Here is a 23,778-nt window from a genome sequence, read left to right on the forward strand (position 1 = left end):
CCGTTATCAATGGTTCCGTTTCGCTTAGGCCAGGACACATTCCAAACCCTGTGTATTCTGCGTGTCTCTCTCTCATTTCCTGGGTCCCAGACCCGAATTAATAGTGATCTTGCGATTCTCAAAAAGGAGGGGGTGACTTTGTACCCTTCGGCCCCTCAGAGTTGCTGCACATTCATAACAATGATATGGCCCTTTGCAGTGACGTCATTCATAGATGGAGCTGGAATAAAATCTCTCTGTCGATCTGTTTGGGCAGTAGACAAAAAGCAGCTGGTCAAGGTTGACTGGGAGGATGGAGTTAATGTTTACCATGGCCAGCTTCTCAAAGAACTTCATGATGGTGGATGTCAGAACAGCCAGGCAGTTGTCATCAAGACACGTTGTCTTGTTTTTCTTCGGTACCGAGATGGTGGTGTCTGAAAGCTGGTAGGAATCTCAGGAAACATTAGAACTCAGGATCACTCAGTTGAGGCCGAGATGAAGTTTTTCCCCTGAACCTTTGAAACTCTTACAGTTCTGTGTAAAACTATTCAAACACTCTGCTGCCACTGCCTGTTGGCAATAATATTTTGTCAAACAAAGGAGTAAAGGATTACATGGGAATGTGAAGATAAGGTTGTAATCAGATCAATTATCTTAATGAAATGCCGGGGCATTTTCCTGAGCTGACTGGTTTATGCCTGCTCCTAATTTTTTAAGCTGGGTTTGTTTTTTCCGTGGTACCACTGGCCAGTCATCCCAGTACGTTGTTCTGCATAGGACTTGTTCAGACACAGAAGAGGTTTGGAATAGCCTGGAGGATGTGACCATGAAATGTTATCTGAATGTAAATTGCTGTCTGTCTTAAGCTCTACAGTTGCTGCTGAAATACCATTGATATAAAGAAAGATTTAGAGTTGCATTTGAATCTGCTCTTGAGCTGTACTACAACCTAATGTGAATAAATGAATTACTGCCAGTGCAAAAGGTGCCCTGAAGGGAAATACAGGTCACAGTTAATACTGCAAATCATCAATACATTTTTAGACACATTGTAAGAGATAATTGAATCGCCATAATATGGCTATTATTCCATGCTTACTAGTTTTCCAGTTATCCACTTTATTTAGATTAAACTAACGAGGGTGTACAAATAGAGTCAGAGAAAACCACAGCACACAGACAGGCCCTTCGGCCCATCTAGTCCGTGCCAAAGAACCAGAATATCTGTTGTTCCATTTCGTTGTCGTCCTCAAGTCTAAAGTCAAGGGGAGTTTTCTGAATATACTATTTGTTACTATAAATTGGAGTTCAACTGGTTCATGGCAATTTATTTAAAATCTTATAAATATTCCACTGTTCAGCTGGACAACAATCACGCTGGCAATGTCTTCTAAAAATAATAATTGCAAAAAATCTTCAAGCTGAAATATTAACTGTTAAATTAATATAGTTACTAACTGTTTCATTCAGCTATTCCTAACTGACAGTACTTGGGTATATACAATTGAAGGAACAAAATATGCTCCCAGATTAAATTAAAATATTTGGAACCAGGATATTATCGACCTACAAATATATTTGCATTTAAGCTAAATGATCAGCATACTAAGGGTTTATTCCAATTAAAAATTCTTCTGTTTCTCTTTTATTGATAAAGACCCAGTGACCACTTTATTAGGTACACCTGTACACCAGTTTGTTAACCCACATCAGCCATTCGTGGCAGCAACTCAGTATAGAAAACTTGCAGACATGGTCAAGAAGTTTAGCTATTGTTCAGATCAAACTTCAGAATGGGGAAGATACGTGATCTAAGTGACTTTGATCATGGAATGATTGGTTTGGCCAGATGGGGTGGTTTTCAGCTTCTGAGAAACTGCTGATCTCCTGGGATATTCCTGCACAACATTCTGCAGAATTTACAGAGAACGGTATCTTGTCTCAGCATGGTTTACTGGTCTCTGCTCTGAACTGAGGCTGTCGCCTACACCTGATTGGCTCCTGGGCCCGCTGCAATGTTGACTGGCTTCGTGTCTGTGAAGCCACTTTCATGAACTTTACTCCTGAATGTTATTTGCTTTCTTTTTGTTTGCACGGTTTGTTCTTTTTATATTGAACATTGGATCTTTGACGGTCTTTACAGGTTATACTGGGTTTCTTTGTTTTTTGACTGCCTGAAAGGGAGACGAATCTCAAGGTTGTATGTAGTATAACATAATTTGATAATAAATGCATTTTGAACTTTGAACTTTGATTCTTTTTATGTTGTGCTGGAAATAACATTCTATTTATAGCACATGATAATTTAGTTTTCTACTTTGAAAATAAAATTTCCTGGCTTTGCTGCCATCGGTCTACAATCCCTGCCTCTCCCTTTTTTGGCTTACCCTCCCACTTAGTTCGAGTAGAATATTCTGTGCCGAAACAGCAGATATAAACATGCCTTGGCCCAATTTGAGGAACAGTAGAAAAGTTTAATGCAATTTCCTGGCTGACATTTGTCCATTAGTCAAATTCATCCAATTTCATCAGGATGATTACTGATTCATCCTGCTTCTTAGTGACATTAAAGTTGTGGAATTCCTAATAGCATCGTGGGAGTATCTTCACCTTTCACTTCTGGAACAGCTACGGTTTAGAAAGGACCAATGCCAACTTCTCCAGCAGTGTAGGCTGGGGGTGGTAAATAAATATCAGTCTTGCTAGTGATGCTCATAAGCCATTTTCTAAAGTATATTTAATTGGTTTATATGGAATGATGTCATATTCCAACTTGTTGCAATGATTTGCTGTCTGATAAATGGTGAAGTTTTAAATGTAACTTACTAGGAAATAAATTAGAACACCCCTAAAGACTTGAAAAGGTTCTATATAAAGGAAAGTTTTTTCTTTCAGCCATCTATACCTGCAGATTAGCAGAGAGAAGAATTACCCTACACCACCTTTGGTAAAAATGTGTCTCCACCCCATTACCCAAACAATAATATTAACATTAAAAAATTATTCTGTAGATGAACAAGTTGACATAAAGTGCACATTCAACATACAATTAAATATACATCAGTATACTGCTCCAGGCACTCTCTTAGACAATGTGGTTCAGAATTTTCATAGCCTGGAGGAAAAAAACTGTTAGAGACTGTGGGGCAGATCCCACAGATTGTGGGATTAGTGCTGGGGAACCTGTCTTCTTAAACAATATCAATTTAAGTCCAGACATTATAAATGACCTGGATGAGCAAGTGGAGGAATGGGTTAGTAAATTTGCTGATGACACAAAGGTTGGGGGTGTTGTGGATAGTGTGGAGGGCTGTCAGAGGTTACAGTGGGCCATCGATGGGATGCAAAACTGGGCTGAGAAGTGGCAGATGGAGTTCAACCCAGGTAAGGCAACGGTTGTGGAGGCAGAGATGGGTCTTTTAAGAAACTTCTGGATCGGTACATGGAGCTTAGAAAAATAAAAGGCTATGGGTAAACCTAGGTAATTTCTAAAGCACATAAATGTTCGGTACAGCTTTGTGGGCCGAAGGGCCTGTATTGTGCTGTAGGTTTTTTATGTTTCTGTGTCTCTATATTTAACTCTAAAGCAAGTCCTGGGAGCTGCAAGACTGTCATTTGAATAGTTATTTAATTCCATTCTCTCACCAGTTTAAAAAAAGTTGCTGCCATTTATTGGGTCTCGGCCAGAAACGTCGACTGTGCTTCTCCCTATAGATGCTGCCTGGCCTGCTGCGTTCCACCAGCATTTTCTGGGTGTTGCCGGCCTTTATTCTTGCTTTTCTCAGGAGCCAACAAGATTGGCAATATAGGAGAAAAACACATCAACATTTAGACTTTACACAAAAGAAGTGAGCAGTCTCAAATCAGCTGATATTTTGTTCTCCCATGTTTCAACAGTTTACTGTCTCGGCTATTTAAATGATGGTCTAAGCAAAGAAATTGTGTATTTGTTAGATTATCTAGTACAGCAAATTTAATTGAGGACTGTGGTGAGTGTGTGTGTGTGTGTGTCTCTCTCACTGTCACTCACTCCCACATTATTGCTTATTTTGAATAGATGTTAACTTTGCAGTGGATCCTCATTAGATCGTATCTGCTATTGGTCATGTGATTAGTTAAGGCCATTTGGCCCGTCAAGTCTGCTCTGTCATTTCATCGTGGCTGATCCATTTTCCTCTCAACTCCAGTCTCCTCTATGACACTAGGTTTATTAAGTAATCTTTTATTTAAAATTCTGAGCCTTTCCCAGTATCATATTGATTATCAACATTGGACTTTGCGCTGTTGTGTGCTTTTTTTGGCTTGTTTGAATTTGATTGTTTGGTTAAAATCTGTTGAAAGTGGTAATTCAGAAATTACTCATGCAAAGTTAGTAGAGTGTCCATTAGGTACTTGCAAAGCCTTTTATAATTAGTGTTATGGATAACCAGTGCTACATTTGCATTTTTGAAAGCTTGTTAAATGTTATGGATGGCAAAAGTATCATGATACAACATTGTGCCTTTAATCAACCAGTAAAATATGGTGGAACACGAAAGGCTTCACACAACTGTCTACTGTTAATAGTGCAACTGTCATAAAAAGGTTATTTGAATGTCTTATGTAAATGTCTTTTTGTTTTTGCTCATTGATTAAATTTACCTGGATTAAATGTACTACATGACATTTAACAGTTGCCTAAAAGCGCATTTGATTAAATCCCCGGCATACTGTAGTGTTTGCTTCATTTTAGATTCTACTCAAATCATTAATTTAATGCTGAAAAAATGGCAACTTCCCATTTAAGCTTTGCCATGTTCACTTGCTCTTTGCATTCGATGCTGATTTGCAATGTTTCCTGTTGTCAGTACCTCCGATTTAAAATTTTTATTTCTTTTTATTCGAAGGTTTATGTCACTTTCCTGCTTTCCATATTTGCAGTCTCTGCCTGTGTGAGCCCCTCCTTTCCCTGGATCCAAAGTCAAGTACACCCTCTCATTACCTGGCAATGGAATTCCCTCCCTTAAACCAATCTGTCTCATATTTTGATGAAAGATTGTTGACTGAAATGTTAATTCTGTTTTCCTCTCTAGGAATGATTAGTTAAGGGTGTCAAAAGTTATGGAGAGAAGGCAGGAAAATGGGGTTGACGGGGATAATAAATCAGTCCTGATGGAATGGCGGCACAGACTCAATGGCCTAATTCTGTTCCTGTGTTTTATGGTTTAAACCTCTAAGTATTTCCAAAACCTTCTTGTTTTAATCTGAATTCATCTTGCAGTGCTTTGAGATTCCTCTAAAAGTTTTATTAAAACCAATGGAATAACAGAAAGTTTCTCATCATAACATTATACCCCATAAGCCAGTGAAATTTGTAAAAAATTGACCTTCTAGCTTGGTTTGGTTCTTTTACCTGCAATAAACGAAGTACTGTAAATTCCGGTGTATAAGCCGAGAATTTGGCCCCAAGTTTTGGTCCTAAAATTAGGGGTCGGCTTATACAGAGAGTGCCAACTTTGGAAAAATGCATACACGGAATACAGGTCATATTTATTTGCTGTTTTTGAGTCAAATTCGTTCCACTGTCAACACATGAATTCTTTGAATGGTTTGTTTAAATTCACATCTAGTAGCTGGAGCACAGAAATCAAAACACCGGGGATGACTGCAATGTCCGTATTTTCAGCTTTCAACGCTGCTTTTGTCTCACCTGACAAATGTGCTTTGAACACGTCCCAGACAAGTAGCGACTTTTCCTTCCTGACACCTTCGGGACGTCGACGCCACACCTCTTTAACCCGCTTCAAGCAACCCGCTTCATCCATCCAGCAGCATTCTTGACCGTAAACAACAACACCCTGTGAGAATTTTCTGAGTAATCTTTGTTTTTTGTCTCAACACAAGATCGTATTCATAAATCTGGTGCACCAATTTTGTGTAACTTTGAAATTTTTGCTGACCTCACGGTGTTTTTCAGCCCATTTCAACGCTTGAACTGGAATCAATTCTCTGGTAACGATGTATCTGGACAGTCGCTGGTGATTCATCCACTCTAAAACTTTTTCTTCTAGTTCTGGTCACTGGCATGTTTTCCCGCAGTTTGCACATTCTTTGGCATTTCCATCAGTGTGTCCTCGGCCTTTCTCCACTCTCTCACTTGTTTCTCGTTTATACTAAACTTCTTAGCACCTGCAGAATTATTCGCTCCTTTAGCAAAATCAACAACCTTCAGCTTCAAGCCAGCATCATATCGCATTCGTTTTAATCTTTTGTACATGGTGATCGCAAACTCAATTCTGAGTACACGTACTGATCCCGCCACCCCATGTAATGTTTTATCGAGATTACGATGGGCGCTAAATGGTTTCACAGGGGTTACATTTCAGAGGATTGCACACTGGACTGCAAATGCATTCCTATGAATGTACAACTGGCAGAGTGTTTGCTTCACTTTAGGTGTATAACGAAAATACACATGCCATTTAAAAAGTGCTGAAGTGTCACAGAAGCATACAGCATGGAAACAGTCCCATCAGTCCAGAGTCTTCCCTAATCATCATCCATCTGTTGACAGTTACAAAATATTTTTTTTTTGTAATTTGTGGTCAAAACTTCCATGAATTCCCTCCTGACCTCCCAGTCTCCTACAAACAGCAATGAATTAACATACCAGCTAGCACCTGGGAGGATGTTAATGACACCAAGGAAACCCTTGAGGATAATTTTAAGAATCCAGACAGGTCAGGATCGATTCAAGGACTCTGACAATGTGAGGTAAAAGCTCTACTATACACACCACTGTGCCACCCAGCAGTAAGACAATTTCTTGTACTCGATCACTTTATAATTGGGGAATAAAAAGACTCTGCCATTCTGCAGCTGAGATGAGCTAACTCCTACTCCTCAATCTAAATGCATCACTGTGCAACTGGGTGTTGTACTTCCCAATGACTGCTCCTCCGTCCCTATCATTATCAACATGGATGCCTCGCTGGGTTGTGTACACTCTGCTGATATACAACTGAGCAATCACGTAGTCCAAGTTCGCTGATGTCACAGCAATGGTGGAGCTCATTACCAAAAACAATGAGATATCCAACAGAGAGGAGGTGAAGGAGAGCTCGAGGCCTGGTGCCAGGCAAACAACCTCTTCCTTATTGTCACCAAGGCAAAGTTTGAAACTCCTGGGTCACAACCTCTCATGGCCCCAGAACACATCCACATTCAAGAAAGTTCACCAACGTCTCTACTTCCCAAGGAGGTTGAAGAGAGTGGGACTTTGCATATCCACGCTGATGTCATTCTACACTTGTGCAGTAGGTGGACAGGAAGTCTCTATGACAGGTAGACGGAAGAGGGCCAGTAACATCACCCACTGTGCCCATGAACTATTAGTCCCACTGCCATCAGAGAGCAAGTTATGTAGCATCCACACCTGGACACTGGACTCAAAAACAGTTACCTTTCCCAAGCAGTAAGACTGATCAACACCTTCACCCACGGGGACGTCACATGATGACGTAGGATCGAGACGTGGAAATCCAGCTCTCCCGTAAAATCCAATAAAACAAAGTTTAAGTGAAGAAGAGTTAATAAATACCTTCTAGAAACTACTTATAAACAATTCAGGACTATCTTTAGATATGCCTCCTAAACAGAAACAGAAGAGAATTACTAATTTGAAGACAGCGCGAGTTGGCGGGGAAAGAGGCCTGGCCGTTTTGGCGGAGCCTCGTACTCAAGTTGGATCTCTTCCCGGCGAAGTACATGTCGCCTCCAATGATGCAGGGCAGGAGGCTGCAGCAATATCAACGGTCTCTAAGAATAAACAGCAGGAGCTGCACATGCGTGGAGAAACAAGTATGCACAAACAGGTGCAAACAAAACTACAAGTTCCAGCTGCGACTGGAAGTGAAAATGAAAGTGAATCGGAAGTAGAATCAGACTCTCTGGAAAACACAGATGAAGAAGAAGAACAGGAGGAAATTAAAGGTGGAAAACTTTCTGGAGACATAAGAGAAGTCCTGATACAAATAATGCATGAATTAAAAGTACCGTAGATTCCGTACTACAGAGCGCACCTGATTAAAAGCCGCAGGCTCTAATTTTAGAAAGAAAATCAATTTTGTACTTGTACAAGCCGCACCGGATTTTAGGCCGCAGGTGTCCCACGTTGTAATATGAGATATTTACACAGAAAGATATTACACGTGAGGATTTTTTAACTTTTAATTAAATCCGTATGGTAACATAAACAAATACATATTGCAAATGCTTTTTTTCGAACCGTGCCTGTAACACGGCTACTTTTAAATATACATACGTATCGGTAACACACAAATTACGTTGCGTCTACTTTTTTACTGAACAGTGCACGAACAACATTCCAATATCTCCTAACGACTGGTACAAAAATATATATACTGCAGCCTACCAGGAAAAGTTATTGATCGCCTTTAACTTAAGAGCAGCGTTCTCGCGCGGGTCTAGATAGATAGATAGATAGATACTTTATTCATCCCCATGGGGAAATTCAACATTTTTTTTTCCAATGTCCCATACACTTGTTGTAGCAAAAACTCATTACATACAATACTTAACTCAGTAATAATATGATATGCATCTAAATCACTAACTCAAAAAGCATTAATAATAGCTTTAAAAAAAGTTCTTAAGTCCTGGCAGTTGAATTGTAAAGCCTAATGGCATTGGGGAGTATTGACCTCTTCATCCTGTCTGAGGAGCATTGCATCGACAGTAACCTGTCGCTGAAACTGCTTCTCTGTCTCTGGATGGTGCTATGTAGAGGATGTTCAGGGTTTTCCATAATTGACCGTAGCCTACTCAGCGCCCTTCGCTCAGCTACCGATGTTAAACTCTCCAGTACTTTGCCAGTAATGCGCTCGTCTAATGCGCCCCCCCCACCTTCCCGTTTATCGCAAACCGGTATTTCCCACAAGACGCGGCGAAACCGGGTGTGACGTCATAGCATCCCGGGATGTAGTACAGAAAACAAATATAGTTAAAACACTTCTAACTTTAACTAGAAAATGAATTACTAAGCGAAAATATTATAAACTAAATAACTGCCATAAAGGCAGCACAATGCTTTTCTTCGAGTGTTTTCCATGTTGATGAGGGTGAGTAGAAATGACTGATTTACAATAATTTAATTGTGAAAGTGCGCTTGATTTATGGTACAATTTCATTGGACCTCTGTGAACTACTCATCAATTTTATTGGTCTACTGTTACGAGGCAAAATGTTTTTGGCGGCATGAAAAAAAAACATGCATTAGCCGCACCGTAGTAAAAGCCGCAGTGTTCAAAGCTGTTCAAAGCGTGGGAAAAAAGTAGCGGCTTATAATCCGGCATCTACGGTAATAAAAACAGATATTAGAAATATGAAGATTACACTTGATAAGGTGGTGGAAAAACAAAAGAAAATGGAGAAGAAAATTAAAAAGTTGGAAGAAAAAATGGGAGACAACTCTGAAAGAATGGATAAGATGGAAGATAATATCCTTGCCTGGACATCAGAAAGAAAACGGTTGTTGGAAAAAGTAGATGTGCTCAAAAATTTCAGCAGATGAAACAATATTAAGATTGTCGGTCCTACAGAAGGTATAGAGGGAGAAGATTCAATAAAATTCTTTCAAAAATGGATTCCAGAAATCTTGAAGAGGGAAGTCAGTTAATTGAAATCGAAAGAGCTCATAGAGCTTTAAGACCAAAGCCCCAACAAGATCAAAATCCACGATCAATCTCGATAAAATGTTTAAGATATCAAGATAAAGAAAAGATCTTGAAGGCAGCTGCTCAAGGTGCCAGAAAGAGAAATGGGCCATTGATGATAGAAGGGAAAAGAGTTCTTTTTTATACTGATACAAGTTACGACCTTTTGATGAGGCGGAAGGAATTTAATTCAGTGAAAAATGTCTTATGAGAAAAGGGTTATAAATTTATACTGAGCTACCCAGCAACACTGATAATTTTTTTGGATGACGAAGAAAGAAGATTTTTTACTGATCATCAGAAAGCGGAGGAGTTTGTACAGGAACTTCCTAATATTCGCGAGATGCGGTAAAGAATTATGGAAATGAAATGGATTAAAGATGAAGACTGTGATAGGGATCGGATTTGATGGACATCTATGAGTAGAATATACAAATATACTTTAAGTATATGATAGAAGGAACAAGATTTAAAAAAATTGATGAATATTAATTGGGAGTAGAGATATTAATTTTTTTTCTTCTTCACTTATATATATCATTTTTTTGTTACGGGGGAGCTGGAGGAGCTTCTGATCGATTGCTGCGAGATTCACATGTGTAATCATGGCAATTGCCATGATCCGTAAAATGGATGGGGGTAATGTGTTTCTATTCATTCACAACATTAGTGGGGGGGTATTTTGTTATTTTTTTCTTCACTATCTATCATCTATTTTTCTTTTTTTGCCTGGATGATTGGGGGGAGAGACACATAGCAACATGGAGAATTTTAAAGAGATTCCCCAAGATATTATGAATGACTAATTTACTCAATTTTTTAAGTTTTAATGTTAATGGGCTTAATGGACCTGTGAAAAGAAAAAGAGTTTTAACATGTATTAAGAAAATGAAAGGAGATATAGCTTTTTTGCAGGAAACACATTTAACAGAGATAGAATATCAGAAATTAAAGAGAGATTGGGTTGGAAGTGTACTAAAATGTACTAATTGATTCTGTGGGGAGATATGTGATTATACATTGTCAAATCTTTTCGGAATTATGGACTCTTATGAACATTTATGCACCAAATGAAAATGATGCAAAATTCATACAAGATGTTTTTTTGAATTTGGCTGATGCACATGATAAAATATTAAAAGGTGGTGATTTTAACTTTTGTTTAGACCCAGGTCTAGATAGGTCAACTAAGGCTATTACAAAATCAAAAGTAATAAAGCTAACTTTATCATTGATGAAAGACTTAAATTTGATTGTTATATGGAAAAGAATTAATCCAAGAGAAAGAGATTATTCATTTTATTCAAATAGACATAAAACTTATTCAAGGATTGATTTTTTTCCTATTATCAATGAATGTTCAGGATAGAGTGAAAAGTGTAGAATATAAAGCGAGAATACTGTCAAATCATTCCCCCTTGATAATGACAATGATAATGATGGATAAGGAGGAATTGATTTACAGATGGAGATTTAATTCAATTTTATTAAAACGTCAAGATTTTTTGTGATTTTATGAAAAAACAGATCCAATTTTTTTTGGATACAAACTCATATTCAGTTGATGATAAATTTATATTATGGGAAGCGATGAAAGCATATTTGAGGGGTCAGATAATAAGTTATATTTCTAAAATTAAGGAATATATGGTAGAATTAGATCAATTAGAAAAAGAGATTGTAAAATTAGAAAAAGAATCCCAAAGATATATGACAGAAGAAAAACGAAGACAACTTGTTAATTTCATGAACTACAAATATGTCTACGATGTCGTCACTTCCGGGTCCGCTCTTTATTTTTGTCCCTCTTCCGGATGCATGAGTTTATAACATGGTTAACCCTTTATATACCAAAGGGATGACTTTGGAAACATGGTTCAAACCATTAACTTTGTGTCTTGGAATACTAATGGATTAAACCATCCGATTAAACGAAAGAAGATTTTCAAAGTATTCCAAAGACTTAATGCTCATATTATTTTTGTACAAGAAACTCATGTGAGGAAGGAGGACAAATATCGCTTTTTTAGGTCTTGGCGGGGTCAACAATATCATTCGAATTCGAATGCCAAAGTTAAGGGAGTTTCAATTTTTATTGACTCCTCTATTACATTTGTTCAACACGATATTCTTTCGGATCCGAATGGTAGATTTTTGTTAATTACGGGTTTACTCGGTAATAAAAAGGTTGCTATGGTTAATGTTTATGCCCCAAATGCGGATTGTCCTGACTTTTTTAAGTCCTTATTTACTTCTTTACCTAATTTAAATGAATATAAATTAATAATGGGTGGTGACTTTAATTGTTGTTTAATTCCTTTGATGGACAAATCTACAACTATTCAGACTTTACCCAATAAGTCGGCCACTTGTATTAACTCCTTTTTGACTGATAATGGAGTTTTTGATATTTGGAGATTTCGTCATCCTAATGACAAAGAGTTTTCTTTTTTCTCACATGTTTATCACTCCTATTCGAGAATTGATTATTTTTTTATTGACTCTTGTTTTATTCCATCGGTAATTGGTTGTAATTATGATATTATAGCTATTTCTGACCATGCTCCTTTAAAACTTTCTATTAATTTTACGGATACAGCTTTAAATGCTAGACAATGGCGATTTGACTCTACCTTATTGCAAGAACCGGACTTTATTAAATTTATGAAGGAACAGATTGATTTCTTCTTTTCAACTAATTCCACGGAGGATATCACATGCGGAACACTTTGGGACACTTTAAAAGCGTATATACGTGGACAGATTATCTCGTATTCTGCTGGTCTGAGAAAACGTATTAAGAAGGAAACTCTTTTACTGGTTGATAAAATTAAAGAGATTGACAAGAAATATTCGACTACTCCTAGCATGGAACTTTATAAACAAAGGGTTGAACTTCAAATGGAACATAGTTTATTACTTACATCTCCGATAGAAAATCAATTAATGAAAACCAAATCTGATTTCTATATACATAGTGATAAATCAGGAAAACTGTTAGCTAGTCAGCTGAAGAATGTTTCAGTTAAACGCCAGATTACTAAGGTTCGACAGCAGAATGGGGATTTGACAGTTAACCATGATGACATAAATAAGTCTTTTCAAGACTTTTATACCTCCCTGTATAAATCTGAATTCCCTCAGGATCATAATACCATGTGTGATTTTCTCGGGAAATTGAATTTTCCAAAACTATCATCTGATGATATTTCAGTAATAGATACTCCGTTTACAGATGCGGAAATTAAAGGGGTTATTTCCTCAATGAACTCTGGGAAAGCACCAGGTCCAGATGGGTTTACAGTAGAATTTTTTAAATGTTTTTCTGATACTCTATCTCCTTGGATATGCAAGGTGTTTGAAGAAGCAATTAGATTGGGGAAGTTGCCACAATCTTTTTATAGAGCTTCCATTTCTTTAATACTGAAGAAAGATAAAGACCCTACTGATTGTGCATCCTACAGACCAATATCTTTATTGAATGTGGATTCTAAGATTTTTTCCAAGTTGCTGGCTTCTAGGTTGGAGAAGGTATTACCCCAAATTATTTCGGAAGATCAAACCGGTTTTATTAAAAATCGCTATTCTTTTTTCAATGTTAGGAGATTATTGAATATTGTTTATACTCCTTCACATAATACTTCAGAATGTGTTATATCATTAGATGCGGAAAAAGCATTTGATAGAGTTGAATGGCCCTACTTATTTTATGTGTTGGAGAAGTTTAATTTTAGTCCGACCTTCATTTCTTGGATTAAACTGATATATCAAACTCCAGTAGCCTCGGTGTTTACTAATAATCAAAGATCTCCATTTTTTCGTTTATTTCGGGGCACTAGACAAGGTTGTCCTCTTAGTCCATTACTATTTAACATCGCCTTAGAACCTTTGGCAATTGCCATCAGAGAATCACATGATATTTTGGGTATTAATCGTGGAACAGATATTCATAAGGTATCTTTATATGCAGACGATTTATTATTATTCATCTCTAATCCTGAAAAATCTATTCCAGCAGTCTTATCATTGTTGGCTCAATTTAGTGAGTTTTCTGGGTATAAGTTAAATCTTAATAAGAGTGAATTGTTTCCTTTGAATAAACAGGTCCCAAATTATGGTATTTTACCTTTTAAATTAGCTAACGATTCTTTCACTTATTTAGGGATTAAAATTACCAAAAACCATAAAGAATTATTTCGGTTTAATTTTTTACCCTTAATTGATCAGATTAAAGGTTTGTTTACTAAGTGGTCACCATTATCTTTATCTCTGATAGGTAGGATTAATGCTATTAAGATGGTTATTTTACCTAAATTTTTATATGTTTTTCAAGCGGTACCAATTTTTATTCCGAAATCCTTTTTTACTAATGTTGATTCAAAAATTTCTTCATATATATGGCAGAATAAAAATCCCAGGTTAGGTAAAATATACTTACAGAAGACAAAGAAGGATGGTGGGTTGGCATTACCCAATTTCAGATTTTATTATTGGGCAGTTAATATTAGATATTTGATATGTTGGTTGAAAGAATGGGATGGTCCTTTTGGCCCTCATTGGGTGAGTTTGGAAACCAAATCGGTTTCTGCTTATGCTTTGGGTTCTATCTTAGGGACATCTCTCCCTTTTGCTCTTTCTAAATTGCCGAAGCGAATTGACAACCCGATAGTTAAATATACCTTACGTATATGGTTTCAATTTCGGAAATTTTTCGGGTTGACTCAATTCATGTTAAATAGTCCTATTGTATCTAATTGTTTTTTCCATCCCTCAATTATAGATCATGCTTTTTTGGCTTGGAAAACTAAGGGATTATTAAGATTTTCCGACTTATTTTTGGACAACTGTTTTATGTCCTTTGAGCAACTAGCTAATAAATATAATTTGCCTAGATCTCATTTTTTTAGATACTTACAGGTTAGGCATTTTTTAAGTACGGTACTTCCTTCGTTCCCAAATTCTCTGTCTTCAGATACTTTGGAAAGTTTGTTTGAACTAAACCCTTTTCAAAAAGGGCTTATATCAAAACTTTATAATATAATTATGAAGATACGTTCAGTGCCCTTTGATAAGACCAAAAATGATTGGGAAAGAGAACTTAATCTTATTATTCCTATTGAGAATTGGGATAGAATTCTTAAATTAGTTAATACTTCATCTATATGTGCCAAACATTCATTATTACAATTTAAGGTTGTACATAGGGCCCATATGTCCAAGGATAAATTAGCTCATTTTTATTCTCATATAAACCCTATTTGTGACAGATGTCATTTAGAAATCGCTTCTTTAACTCATATGTTTTGGTCATGTCCACTTTTGAGAAAATATTGGAAAGATATTTTTGATATTATTTCGGCGGTATTGAACATTGATTTACAACCCCATCCTATTACCGCAATTTTTGGTTTACCGATGATGGACTTACTTCACTTATCTCCGTCCGCCTGTCGAATGATTGCTTTTCTCACTTTGATGGCTAGAAGATCTATTCTGTTGAATTGGAAGGAAATTAATCCTCCCACGGTATTTCATTGGCTTTCTCAAACTATGTTATGTTTAAATTTAGAAAAAATTAGAAGTGCTGTATTTGATACTTCTATTAAATTTGAAAAGATATGGAGACCATTTATTCAATATTTTCATATGATGTAATGGCCCTGTGCCGGGCTTATTGGTTTTTTTTTCAGCCTTAATCGTATGTATGTTGAGAGGATCGGAGTTGACGTCATTGATGTTTATGTATACTCGTGAGATACTATGAACAGCCCTTTTTTTTTCTCTTTTTAAAAGATTTTTTATTTTTTTTTCTTTTTGGTTTTTTTTTCTTTTTCTTGATACTAGATTAGTAGATTAGCTAACTTCCTTAGATAGATTTTTTTTTTTCTCTTTTTTACATTATATATTATGAAATATTTAAACTTACCTTGTTCATATATATACTATACGGTTTATGTTTTGGGAAACTTACTTATGCTCTATTCATTGTTTATGTAATACTTTATGTATAATGGGAGTCTATATATTTGTAATCCCTTACCATTATTTGAATTGTATCTCATTCATAATATTTTAAATATTAATAAAAAGATTGAAAGAGAGAGAACTTGTTAATAAGAAGCTACATTATAATACACTCCAGACATATCGAACAGAAAAAGTAATTATGAGAACTAAACAGAGATATTACGAATTAGGTGAAAGATCACACAAGATTCTTGCTTGGCAGTTGAAAACAGAACAGGCTTCCAAAACAATGAATGCAATTAGAACCAGTGCAAATAAAATTACTTATAAACCTTTAGAAATTAATGAAACTTTTTTAAAAAATTACTCTGAATTATATCAATCAGAATCACAAAATGAGATTGCTGAGATAGAAATTTTTTAATCACAAATAACTCTTACAAAATTGAATTCGGAAGAACAGAAAGGATTAGATATGCCCTTTACATTAAAAGAGGTTGAAGAAGCTTTAGGATCACTTCAGAGTAATAAATATCCAGGAGAAGATGGTTTTCCACCTGAATTTTATAAAAAATTTAAAGATTTATTAATCCCTCTTTTTATGGAGTTAATATATCAAGCAGAAAGAACACATAAACTTCACAATCTTTTTCGACAGCGATCCTAATAGTATTACCAAAAAAAGATAGCGATCCTTTAAAACCAACATCATATAGGCCTATTTCTTTGTTGAATACGGATTGTAAAATAATAGCAAAAATTTGATCTAGTAGATTATCTAAATATTAACCAAAATTAATACATATGGATCAAACGGGCTTTATTAAAAATAGACAATCGGTGGATAATGTAACTCGGTTACTTAGCATAATTCATCTGGCACAAAAGGAGGAGGAAATGAGTGTGGCAGTTGCTTTGGATGCAGAAAAAGCATTGGATAGATTGGAATGGGACTTTTTATTTAAGGTATTGGAAAAATATGGGTTAGGAAAATCTTTTATAAAATGGATTAAAACCTTAAATACCAGTCCCAAAGCTAAAGTAGTGACAAATGGTCAAATTTCAACATCATTCCAGTTAACAAGGTCAACTAGACAAGGCTGTCCATTATCACCTGTCCTATTTGTATTGGCGATAGAACCATTAGCTGAATTAATTAGAACGGATCCAGATATTGTAGGCTTCAGTGTTAACCAGGAGGAATATAAGATTAATTTAATTGCTGATGATGTTCTGATTTATTTAACAAACCCATTGCATTCGTTGCATAAATTATCTTTCAGATTGGAAAGATATGGGAAAATATCAGGGTATGAAGTAAACTGGGATAAAAGTGAAATTTTACCCCTTACTAAAGGAGATTATAGTCAATGTCGATTAGTAACTCAATTTAGATGGCCGACAAATGGTATAAAATATTTAGGTATAAGAGTCGATAATGATATAACGAATTTATATAAATTAAATTATTTGCCATTATTAAAAAAAACAAGATCTTGATAAATGGATGATGTTACCAATAACAGTAGTAGGTAGAGTTAATGCTGTAAAAATGAATATATTTCCCAGATTACAATATTTATTCCAAACATTACCAATACAACTGCCCCAGAAGTTTTTTCAAGAGTTGAATAAATGTGTGAGGAAGTTTCTTTGGAAAGGTAAGATGTCAAAAATATCGTTGGAAAAATTGACATGTAAATTTGACCTAGGAGGGTTACAACTCCCAAATTTTAAGAATTATTATAAAGCATATCAACTTAGATTTATTGCATCTTTTTTTGATGAAGAAAAACCGGCATGGATTAGAATAGAGTTAGATAAGATAGGAGAAAATATACCAGAAGATTTTATATATAAATGGGAATCCAGATGGATACGGGAAAAGAAAGAATGGCTTATATTAAAACATTTGATTGATTTATGGAATAAGGTAAATGTGGATGATGAGATAAAGAAATCTTTATTAGCAAAGAGAACCCTAATTCACAATAGACTTATTCCTTTTACAATGGATAATCAACTTTTATATAACTGGTTTCAAAAAGGGATCAGATATATAGGTGACTGTTTTGAAGGAGGTATATTGATGTCATTTGATCAATTAAAGAATAAAGATAAAATATCAAATAATATTCTTTTCTGTTATTTTCAATTAAAGGCCTATTTAAGAGATAAACTGGGTCAAACAATGTAATGACAAAACCTAATGAAATAGAAATTTTAATTCAAAAAGGAAAAATTAAAAAAATTACGACTTGTATGTATAATTTGATTCAAAAACAGACAAATAAACCAGGAATTCATAAGTCAAGACAAATGGGAAACTGATTTGAATATTAAAATTGATGAAAAATATTGGTCGACTATGTGTTGATAGTATGACAAATACAATAAATGTCCGACTTAGATTAGTACAAAAAAATTTTTACATCAATTATATATTACACCATAAAAAATAAATAGATTAAACCCAAATTTATCTGACCAATGTTTCCGATGTAATCAAGAAATCAGTACTTTTTTACACTCTACTTGGTCTTGTTTTAAAATTCAACCTTTTTGGATAAATCTAAGACTTTTACTGGAACAAATTATTGGAATACAACTTCCACATAGCCCAACATTATTTTTATTAGGCGATATTGAAGGGATAATACCGAAACCTAAATTGAATAAATATCAGAAAAAATTTATAAAAGTTGCATTGGCAGTAGCCAAAAAAGCTATTGCAGTTACTTGGAAATCAGATTCATATTTAACTATGGACCGTTGGAATAATGAAATATTTAGCTGCATTCCACTTGAAAAAAATTATAATTTAAGAAATGAATCTGATATATTTTTGAAAATTTGGCACTCCTATCTACAAAAGATAGAATTAAATATATAGGTCCTTTGAAGATAAAATTATTAGTTATTTGGGGAAAAAATAAAGATATTTACTAAAGTTATTTGAACTCCATGGTGCATGTGGGGATCCTCCGATATCCAGGGAATCTTTCTTTCTTTCTTCTTTCTTTTTTTTTCTTTTTTCTTTTTTTTTAAAGACAGGGATATTAAGAGGGGAGGGGGAGGGCTAATATTAATTTTCCTTACTCTATTCTATTCATTGTATGTAATTCTCTTAAAAATTTAATAAAAAATATATTAAAAAAAACAAACACCTCCACCCACTAACTCCACCACTACTTTATTATTTCCCATGTGCCATCTTCTCTACATACAATCTAAGTTTATGCTATCTTATCTATTTGTATTTATTGTGTTTTTTTTCATTATAATTGTGTTCCTTTTGTGTTTTTTTTTGCTGCATCAGATCTGGAGTAACAATTATTTTATTTGTCTTACTCTTGTTTATAGGAATGACATTAAACAATCTTGAATGATGACCTTTTTACAAATGGTTTTGTAACAGGTGGAGAGAATGCTATATTTCTGCCTTTTTACCAAATTCCAATATCCATTGATTTGCTCAATTACTGGGGCTTGTTAATACTGGAAGCAGGATATAGATAAAGGCAACAGCATTTAGGAAGTGCATATGGAGGGCTAAAATGTTCTGAAGATCCAGGCAGAATCAAACAGGACTGCAGTATTTCCAATTGTACTTCTAAAGCCCGAATGAACAATGGTGAAGGAATTACCATGATTTGGTACGGAATTTTGCTCAGGGGCATATGGTATAATTTCAGTTCCAATAATGTTCTGCTGAGGAAATTTCACGCATGCATTGATGTTTGATAGTCATTTTTTTTTCATCAAACTTGCTAGTAGCGTAGTTGTAGATCACTGCTGGGATTCATGTAAAACAAACCCTATGTTAAATGCTTAAGAAAATGTAGAAGTGGTCTGTAAGTACGTTAAAATGAAAATCAAAGAGCTACAAATGTGAAACAAAATTCTGGAAGACATTTATTGGATTATGGAGCACCTATGAAGGGGAAACTATTATATCAGGTTAAAGATCCTCCAAAAGATGAAAATCAAATTTTGGCTATGGAAACTGATGGTAGCAATGAGAACAAGGCACGGCTTGGATGATGGTGCATAACGATGGATGCCTCCTTTTTGAAGCATCACTCATTGAAGATCTGTGGAGGAAAGAAAAATTAGAAAACACTACAAGTTGATGACTTTACATCAGAACTGGCCAAATTGGAAAGTCTGGATTATCTGAAATTGCTGAATTCAGAATCGGAATCAGCATCAGATTTATTATCACCAGCATGTGATGTGAAATTTGTTAACTTAGCAGCAGCAGTTCAATGCAATTCATAATATAGAAGAGAGGAAAAAAATATATAAAATAATAAATAAATAAATTACGTGCAGATTTTTGACTGCTGTAATGTACAGTACTTTGAGGGCCTCGTGCTATTTCCTAATGTTCAAAGTAAATTTATTAGCAAAGCATGTACATGTTATCATATATTACCTTGAGAGATTTATTTTCTTGCTGGGTTTTATGGGGGGGGGGGGGTGGAGAAATACAACAGAATCTCACTAAACAATCTACATAAAGACTTGTGTAAAAGATAATAAGCTGTGTAAATAAAGAATACTGAGAGGAAGAGTTGTGCAGAGCCCTTGAAGGTGAGTTTAGGTTCAGAGTACTGGTGATTGAAGTTATCCACATGCTAGGTTTCATTGGCCTTTGCAAAAGATCACAGTGGGATAGAGACAACTGGAACCTCATGGTTGCCTTTGTAGACTAACTGGAGACGTTTGAGTAAGTTGTCATGCTACTTTGTTTCTTCTGGTGTGGAAGAGAGCACTTTCTGATGACTGACTAATAATTTAAACATTTTTATTCCAGATATATAATTATTCATTTGAACATTATTGATCTGAAAATTTTATATTTAGGTCTTTTAAGTTGTCAGTGTTTAAAGTAACCATCAACTATATGAATATTAGTAGTTGAAATTCAAGCTGCATATTAATGGACATAATTTCTTTCCTGTACAGAACCACCCATGCCAATTGCACCACCCCATCTGCTTGGTGTTGGTCCTACCTATCTGCTAATCCAGCTCAACGCAAATTCAATTATCGGTGATGGTCCCATCATTCTGAAGGAAGTGGAATATTGTATGACTAGTGGATCTTGGACAGAAATCCATGCTGTAAATGCTGCAACTTACAAGCTCTGGCATCTGGACCCAGACACGGAATATGAAATCAGAGTCTTGCTGACACGGCCAGGTGAAGGAGGAACGGGATTACCAGGTCCCCCACTCATCACTAGAACCAAATGTGCAGGTTGGTCCAATACAATTTCTGGTTATGTAACTTTAATTCTATGGCATTTTTTCTGAAATTAGCAACAAGACTGAACGATACAATTTGCAAATGAAGTAGATACTTGTATTGTTATCAATATATATGCTGGTATCATGATGATTCTACTTAGACATGTTCAGAAATGTTAACTTACCTACTTGAATAAGCAACGAGCTAAGAAAGTATGAAAAGTAAAGAAAGCTGGGGAGGTGTATGCAAACAGGTAAGTTAACAATGCTTTGCAGTTATACGGTAAAAGATACTATCAACATCTGCATTTTATTTGCTTTATTGATGTGGATCTACTGTAATGAAAACCCTAGGCTTTAATTTTTTTCACAAAATCTAAGCATTTTGTGACAAAGTTATATTTTCTTATTTTGAGATTCATATCCTCAGCCCTCTCACTTTTTTTGAAATGGCCCATTACACTGCTGGCATTTAGAGCAGATGAAGGTCCTCCATCTCCGGCGGTGTTCAGGGCTTCCTCCATCATGTCAGCGGCTTCCTCTCGATTTTCACTAATGTCAGTCAAGCAAGTCCCAGGTGGAGGCACAGGAATACCATCACACTCAGATGCAGAAGGATTTTTCATTGCTATTTCTGTAACGATTTTGTTTTTACCAGTCAAGGTTTTTAGCCCTGAGCTGAGCCCCCAAACCTAGAGGACCTGTGGACCACTCTTAGTGTGACCTCTAGTGTGAGAATGGGTGACCCTGCCAAGGCCCAAAGCATAAAGCCCTGACTCCAGTCAACTCTGGGTCATTGAGGAATGCAAACCTACAAACCCAACAACAAGGTTGTGATCCACTTGGCTTGGAAGCTCTCAAATTTTTGGCACTGTTTATTTACTACAGTCAAGTCTGAATTAGTTTTTAAAATAAAATATTTGCATATTTCCTTTTAAACAGTGAACAGTGCTCAACTCTCCTTATTAAGTAATTGCTTGTTCTTTCATGATTATTGCAGTTAAAAAGATTTGATCTCTTTCACCTTCTATCATCTAATTTTTATTTTATTATTAATGCAGTGGTTTTAGTTCCTTTTAACTAGACTGAGTTTTCTTTCCCCTACCTCTCCCAAAATGCATGCGCTTCTAATTAATTCCTTATTTAAATGTCAGAAAAATGATCTCCTCACCTCTTCTGACCTTACCATTTTCCTGCACAAAACAGTGTTAAACTTGGTCTTCAAGTAATTATTTTTTATTTACTTTGGCTGTTTAACTGTCCTTTTGTTTCTCAACATCATTTTTTAAGAAAAAATAGTTCAATGCTTTGATATTTTCATTTTCCTGAATCATACAAAGAAATATTTATTTCCACTTTAAGTTTTGTTCATCCAAACAATCTGTCGACATAGCTTTAAATCTTTTTTGCTCTCACATTTTGGATGGAAAAGTTCAGTTATTGCATTATTCCTTTAAGAGAATGTCATGTTGTGCAGCCGTGTACTTTACCCTGGCTTTTAAAAATCCTTGCTTTGCATGACATTCTAAATTCCCCTGTTTCTCTTTACCCCTTTCTATCTTTGCGACATACCCTTGACTATGTCACACACACACACACACACACACACACACTCTCTCTCTCTCTCTCTCTCTCTCTCTCTCTCTCTCTCTCTCTCTCTCTCCCTCTCTCTCCCTCTTTCTCCCTCCCTCTCTCCCTCTCCCTCCCTCCCCCCCTCCCCCCTCCCTCCTGTGAATTGTTTTCTGTTTCATGATGGGGGGGTGGGTATCTTTCTTTAATGAACACCCATGGTCTTCTTGTATTCAATAGCTATTATAGACAAATATCAAAGTTGTATCGTACATGCATACTTTGACAATAAAATGAACCTTTGAATCTTTATATATTAAATAGTTAAATAAGTCGTGCAAAATTTAGAGATTAAGGGAAGTAGTAAGATAGTGTTCATGGGTTCAATGTCCATTAAGAATCGGATGGCAGAGTGGAAGAAGCAGTTCCAGAGTTGTTGAGTGTGTGCCGTCACACTTTAACTGTGCTATCATTTCTCAACAATATTTTTAGAAAAAAGTGCTTCAATGCTTTGATATGTTTTTCCTGAATTGTGCAAGAAATACTCAGTTGTCACAGTTTTAAATCAGCTTTTTAGCCCACACATCCTCAAAGTCTTTTCTATCCATATACCTGACCCAATGTCTTTCAGATCTTGTCACTGTCCCTGTTTCAGCCACTCCCTTTGGCAGGTTACATTATATCATGTGTGAAGAAGTTCCATTTAAATTAGATTAGATTAGATTCAACTTTATTGTCATTGTACCGAGTACAGATACAAAGCCAATGAAGTACAATTAGCATCTAACCAGAAGTGCAAAAGAGTAGTGTTGTTTACAAAATAACTGTGAATAAAAAGTAAGTGCTACAGCACACAAATATGAAAGTACTGAGACAGTACAATATGGGTGCTATACTGCTTAGCGCTGTGATGTGAGGTTCAGCTGGGTCACAGCCTCAGGGAAGAAGCTCTTCCTGAGCCTGCTGGTGTGTGAGCGGAGGCTCCTAAAGCGCCTGCCGGATGGGAGGAGAGTAAAAAGTCCATGGTTAGGGTGAGTTGCATCCTTGATAATGCTTTTCACCCTGCCCAGGCAGCGTTTATGGTAGATGTTCTCAATGGTGGGCAATTGGGTGTCGATAATCCGCTGGGTAGTTTTCACCACACGCTGGAGTGCTTTGCAGTCTGATACGGGACAATTGCCATACCACACTTAGACGCAGTTGGTGAGTATGCTCTCAGTGGTACAGCGATAAAAGTCCGTCAGTATCCTGGGACAGAGGTGAGCTTTCTTGATGCTCTGCAGGAAATAAAG

The 23,778-nt window shown here is 35.9% G+C and overlaps 1 protein-coding gene across 8 annotated transcripts in view; it reads left to right on the forward strand.

Annotated features, from left to right (window-relative positions):
• The window catches only part of ptprk (protein tyrosine phosphatase receptor type K), a 641,623-nt gene that overhangs the window by 350,418 nt on the left and 267,427 nt on the right, over positions 1 to 23,778 (forward strand). For all 8 annotated transcript variants that reach the window (XM_073057328.1, XM_073057322.1, XM_073057320.1 and 5 more), the window contains exon 7: positions 20,634 to 20,927. In XM_073057328.1, coding sequence (XP_072913429.1) covers positions 20,634 to 20,927 — 294 coding nt within the window. The remainder of the gene's footprint in view (positions 1 to 20,633; positions 20,928 to 23,778) is intronic.

The sequence above is a fragment of the Hemitrygon akajei genome, chromosome 9 (genome assembly GCF_048418815.1).
Source record: "Hemitrygon akajei chromosome 9, sHemAka1.3, whole genome shotgun sequence".
Lineage (NCBI taxonomy): Eukaryota > Metazoa > Chordata > Chondrichthyes > Myliobatiformes > Dasyatidae > Hemitrygon > Hemitrygon akajei.